General features: G+C 38.2%; 1 protein-coding gene across 1 annotated transcript; it reads right to left on the reverse strand.

The window, feature by feature from the left end:
• Positions 1 to 1062: 1062 nt before the first annotated feature.
• Positions 1063 to 1782, reverse strand: LOC149402483 (uncharacterized). Its single transcript, XM_089608399.1, has 2 exons — positions 1746 to 1782; positions 1063 to 1625 (listed from the first exon to the last, which is right to left on the reverse strand). The coding sequence occupies exons 1-2, from the start codon at positions 1780 to 1782 to the stop codon at positions 1063 to 1065; spliced, it is 600 nt and encodes a 199-aa protein (XP_089464525.1).
• Positions 1783 to 6282: the final 4500 nt, after the last annotated feature.

Consider the following 6282-nt stretch of genomic DNA (forward strand, 5'->3'; position numbering starts at 1 on the left):
GTGGGACCACATATTCTTTTACGACATGTTTCCCTCTCTGGATGACGTGCCACATATGGACGGCCCGAGCGTTCCTCCCCCCGCCCAAGCTGCCCAATTGACCAACCATCCCCTCGATGAAGGCGTTACCGGGGAGTCGGGCATTCCTTCTCCTGGGGCCGACAAGGAGCTGATCAATTTTGGTTCCGAGTAGCTGAATTTATTTGTTTTTGCGAATATGTTTAGCGTCCGTACTTTATTGCATTTTAGCGTACTTTGAGCCTCTCATGGTTGTTTCATTTTTTTCTCTCGATTTGGTTCCGACCTATTTAAATTGCATTTCACCTTGTCAGGTCTATTTTTGTTGGTGTGTGTCTTAGTTTCTCGATTTAACGATTGAGGCGTAATCGACTTGCACAACCCGGGCCTCGTGGGGCCACGGTTCCACGTCGAGTGGCTCGGTTTTCTGTGGACGCTGGCCAAATAGTCATTTATCCTACGGGCGCAAGCCATCGAACCCAACGAGATTCATCTCTATCGGCGTACGTGTTGGACGGCGAGCGGGCCGCTTTCCTGATTGGCGCGATGCTTGTCGGTGCAACCGTCATGTGTTTGGATGGGACTAGCATAGACTTGGTTCCTAGCGAACGTGGCACCTGGCGGTGCGCATGTTGCGTATTTGGTTTTGTCTATTGTTTCGGGACTCACTTTCTAGCGGATGCGACGCCTGTCGGTGCGCGAGTCACTTTTTTGGGTCGTGTTGACCGCCTTTTGTGCCATGCGAGTGCGTAGCGTGGAGTTTTGAGCAAAAATTTTGTATTATTTCTTCATTTTTCGGCTGTCTTATCTCTGTTAGTTCCCCGAGTTTTTTGGGTACTCGTAGAGGAACCTAAAAAACTGTAAAAATGAGAGGCGAATGATGAAATGTAAATGGAATTTATATTTCTTTAATCTCAAAGTTACACCTTTTTGGCCATTGGCCTTGTTATATGATAAAAATAATAGTAAAAGCCTTAAAATAAAAAATATGTGGAGACGAGCTTCATTGATAATATTTTCTCAGGTGTTAGGCGTTCCACAGATTCATGAACACAAGGCCTTCCGTGTTTCGAGCTCGTAGGTGCCACGGTGTATGGCTTTGCGCACACGGTACGGACCTTCCCGAGTGGGACCCAAGACTCCAGCTCCTTTAACTTTGGTGTTCTGGAACACCCTTCTCAAGACGAGGCTTCCATCTGAAAACCTCTGCAACTTGACTTTTGAGTTATAGTATCTCTCGACTTTACTCTTTTGTGCGGCGAGGCAGGTCAATGCATCTATCCTCTTTCTGTCTATGAGGTCAAGCTCGAGCCTCATCGCCTTGTCGTTATTGTCTTCCTCGAATGCTTCGATGTGGAGAGTCCGGAGCTTTGTTTCGATGGGGACTACGGCCTCAACGCCATATGCAAGGGCAAATGGAGTTTCGGCGGTCGTATTTCGTGTAGTCGTTTTGTATGCCCACAATACCAACGGGAGCTCGTTGGCCCATGCTCCCTTATTCTCCTCCAAATTCTTCTTCTTTTTTCCTTTATCGTCTTGTTCACCGCCTCTACTTGGCCATTTTCTTGCGGATTTCAAAGGAAGGAGAACGTCTCTCTTATCTTCAACTGCCCGCAGATTTCATGGATGCGTGCATTGTCGAACTGCTTGTCGAAGTCGGTCATGATCAATGCGGGGATCCCAAAGCGGCAAATGATATTTTTCCAGATAAAATTGGTCATGTTTGCCTCCATGATCTTTGCCAGTGGCTCTGCTTCTACCCATTTGGTGAAATACTCGATCGCAATGGTCGCATGCTTGTACTGCCGTGGGGCCGTGGGCAATTCACCGATGAGGTCAATTATGTTAGGAATTCTTGCCCATGAGAGATAATAAATAAATTATTACTAAATAGAATAATGGTTTACTTTATTAGCATCATATGATTTGTGCGTTGAGGTTTGAATATCAAAATTAATAGCAACTATCATCCATAGCCTCCGTATTAAACTGAGTCACGTGTTGGGCACTAAAGTTGGGCGGTGTTGCTAAAACATGGTCGATGACTGATACATGCTTGGACAGCTGTATCAAAAGTCATATATGCGGAACACTAGTGAAGGTTGATCACGACGTGCGAGCATTCTATACTTGTGGTAGGTGTACGACCTAGACAGACTTTGGTTGTAGATGTGTCATTTAAGTACCGTTATGACACACTAACCGGGGTCGCTTTGATGGTCACAGTGAGACTTGATCTAAATCCTGAAGTGATCATGGACACTGGATCACGTTATCGCGCTCTTTTACTCATTCGCTAAAAGGCTACTATCATGCTAATAACAAATTATGTCTTGGGAGTTACGCAGCATGATTCTAGTGGGAATTTGGTTGACCGATACAGAATCTAGCCTTCCTGAAAGAAGGTCAATGTTCACTCACCTAAGGGTTGATTCCAGAATCGATAGATTGCCGGCACTTCCAAAGTATGTACATTCGGAAGAATCTTTCGCTGGGGAAGCTACAGTGCTTACGGTATATATGTATCAAGAAAGGTATAACAGATTAATTGACCTTTCTGGATAGTGGTTGAACCTGGAGGATCTTGATCACGTACTGACTAGATCAGTGGACACTCGTCACGATGAGTAAATATAATTATAGTATAAAGGAGATTTCAGTCTTGGCTTACCTAGGTGGAGTCTGACCAAGATTAGACAAATCGATGTGGAAAAGAGAAATGACTTTTTCGTCTTTTCATCGGATTTGTTAAGCTTCTATTACTAGGTCCATAGTCCCCGATTCGGCGTCGATAAGAAGAATAAAGAATCTCTAATAATAATGTTTTCATTATTATAATCGCACTAGTTGTAATTGTGATTGATAGCATCAATTTTGAAATATGGGTATTTGCATAATTAAATAATTATTTATGGTAGTATTAATTATTTATTGTTTGATCAAGTAAATAATTAATGAATTACTTATTTGTTTATTGTTAGATCAAGGAAATAAATAATTAATTGGGCTTTAAGCAATTGGACCTTGCACAAAATGAGGAAGTCGAAATTTTAGGGTTGTGTGCACATGGGATTTGCGTCACTCCCTCTTGGCCGTGTGCCTCAATTTTCATCCATTAGTAATTGGTACTTATCAATATTTTCTCTTTAATTATTTAAATAGAGGAGAGAGAAAAATATTTAAAAGGAAATAAGTTATTGCTCATGAATATTAGGAGAGAATAATATTTAAAAAGAAATAAGATATTGTCATTTATTATCTCTCATGAATATTAGGAGAGAATAATATTTAAAAAGAAATAAGATATTTTCCTTTATTCTCTCTCATGAATATTAATAAGAGAATAATATTTAAAATGAAATAAGATATTGTCATTTATTTTCTCTCATGAATATTATGAGAGAATAATATTAAAAGGAAATAAGATATTCCTTTATTCTCTCATTAATAAATATTCTATATTTAAACAGAAAATAAAATCTCATAGATATTGATCTGATGGCTAAGAGAGAAAGTAGGATTCATGAGATGAGATCCAATGGCCAAGTTTTGATTCACTAGTGTGAATACAATAAAAGGAAATACTATATTTTGGAAACTACCAAGAATATATCATTTGCACTATTATAAATAGGAGGTTCATGAGAAGAGAAAATTCATCCTTTCTGAATAGCAAATTTCGTCCAACTCCTCTCTAGTGTGGCCGACTTCTCACTCTCTCTACCCCTTGGAATCGTTCTATTCCGTTCTTGGAAAATAAGAGTGAGATCTTAAAACAACATTTGTTTCTCGATCGTGTGAGATTAAAGAGTATGGTTCCACGCCGTATTTCTTTATTCGTCAGGAGAGTAGGTTTCGGAAGACTACGGTGTCATCAAGAGGAGTACGAGGATCTGGAAGCTTGACGAAGGAGATCAAGGCGTTCATAAGCGAGGATCTGAAAGCTTGAAGAAGGAGATCAAGGCGTTTGAAGATGGATTGTGAAAGCTAGAAGTCTCTGTTCGTGAGCCCAATCCGTAAGGTCTCTATGAGCCTTGTTCTTTGTTCTTATTGGTTGCTTGACATTATTGAATGTTTTCATTATTTAATTAATAAAGTAAATCTAGATCTTGTTAAATAACCATCCTTTTAATTAGCTCTTGTTTGTTGGAATAGATCCAAGATTAAGAATAATTTATCGCTTCTAGTAAGCGGCGGAATATAAAATTCTTTAAAACATGTAAAACGATTTTACTACCTAGACAAAGTGCATGAACATATAATCTAAAATAACACTATAATGAGTTTTCACTTGGTACCAACCTCGCTTGAAGCTTGAGCATTGAGAAACTTTTGGAATGGTTGATTCGCTCGTCTCCCCACTTAGCTTGTCTCCTTTGTGTCTTCTTGAATCCGAGTAACGACGATAGTTTCTACCACTAGAGTCTTCGAGTTTGGAAATGATTTAGTGTGTGGGCACTCTTAAACACAATGACTTAAGAACTAGTCTTAGAGCCAAAGAGGTAATACAAAACGCTAGGTCTAATGAGGACCTAGGTGCCAAAACAAAAGAGCAAGAAGAACAGAGAGAGAGAGAGAGAGTGGGAGAGAGAGAGAGAGGGGACAGCCAACTTAGAGAGAGAAGGTCTCACCAAAAACTAGTTTCAACATTGTGAATGTGGTGTGGTATTTATAGGAGAAGAGATTTCCTTGATGAGGCAATTTCCTCTTTTCTATTATGGTTGAATATCACATATTCATGAGCATAATATTTGTTTCCAATTCCTATCATAAAAATACCAGTGCTGGAAATTTGTTTCCCTTTTTTCTTCTCTTGGACGTCCAACATCAATAGCTCATGCTATAAATTCGTTTCCTCTTTTCCTTTTTGGCATGTATCTTCATACATCAATGCACAAAATAATTTCCCTCTTTCTTATGATGGAGGCCACGAAAATAGTCATCTAGAACATGCTTCTTGATGTTTCTTTATTTTTTCAAGATAATACAAGATAAAATTAATTCAATCCAATCTTGGCCGTGTGGATTAATTCAATACTGCCATCATATGACAATGTCCAAAATCTTATTTTGACCTTTATATCATCTGGTTCAACACTTGAACTTGTTTTGACTTAGCTACTAGTTTAACTAATCCTACTAAAATGACTTGTGGTAGTGACCTCATGGATCCAAATGAACAAAGCTTTAGCTAGCATGTTTGGACACAAAAGTTCACAAACTTTTTCCAAGTTCTAGCTTAAGTTCAACTGACTCCACTAAAGAGTTGACACTGAAAATCTCTCGGCTCAAATGAATATATTTTCTACTCAAAATTCTACTTAATTGTGATGAGTGGATCCATTGAATATTATCTATGTTTACCCTTCATGAATATCATCATCTATATGGGATTTATAAAATTACCATTTTACCATTCTAGTTGTTATTTCCTCAACTCATTTGTCACTTGTGAATAAGTTAGAAACAATGTATTGACAAGGAGCTAACAAGTCATATTTATTCATCCAAAAGAGTCATGACTCAATTTGGACACTGGCCAGTTCATTTATTCACATTCCAAAGAACAAAGCATGAGGTGATATACATTGCATTTCAACAATGTTGTACATGAATTCCATATCTATTAGATCTTCACAAAGTTGTTCATAACAACTTCATAACTTAGAACTTCATCTATATCACATAATGAATCTAGAACTCTGACTTTTTCAAATGAGAGTATGTAAGCTATGAAATCACATGTCTCATTTCAGGATTGAGGTAAGAATGATGCAATTCATACATAGTGACTTGGAGACAGAAAAGGTTAAATGGTTTGTTCTTATACTGTCTCTAGAAGTGCACTGGTCAATTCAGTATCTTTAGAGGATACCTAGGAAGAACTATAGAGTCTCCAACTCTCTATGTCTTATAACCAGAAATCATATGTTCTCCAAACAATCATACTGGGATCAATAGCCCTTTGATCCTTAGATTGTGAATATACCGTTTTAAGCAAACCATGAAGAGTTTGTTCATGAAAATCTATATTTAACTCTTCATTTTGTTGTTAGGTTCGGTTAAGGACCAAAGACTAAGGTTTATCATAAAACTTCAAACAAACATGAAAGAATGAATGAAAGTTTCAACTCTTATTAATTATTCTACAGTTACAAGCAATAGTCTTTGTGAGAGTTTATTACATCATATGCATATAAGTAATAACTACTACTCTTCTTCTGGGCATCAAAGCTAAGAAACTTCCACTTGACTCAAAGATGA

This window comes from Urtica dioica, chromosome 3 (genome assembly GCF_054948205.1).
Source record: "Urtica dioica subsp. dioica isolate 48M chromosome 3, U.dioica_male_clone48M_v1_H2, whole genome shotgun sequence".
NCBI classification, from domain to species: Eukaryota; Viridiplantae; Streptophyta; class Magnoliopsida; order Rosales; family Urticaceae; genus Urtica; species Urtica dioica.

Excerpts from the sequence above, each read along its gene's own strand:
- LOC149402483 (XM_089608399.1), bottom strand. The coding sequence starts at position 1,782 with ATGGGTAGAAGCAGAGCCACTGGCAAAGATCATGGAG. Across the intron at positions 1,626-1,745 it reads CACTGGCAAAGATCATGGAG|TTGAAGATAAGAGAGACGTT; the intron begins GCAAACATGACC and ends ATCTGCGGGCAG.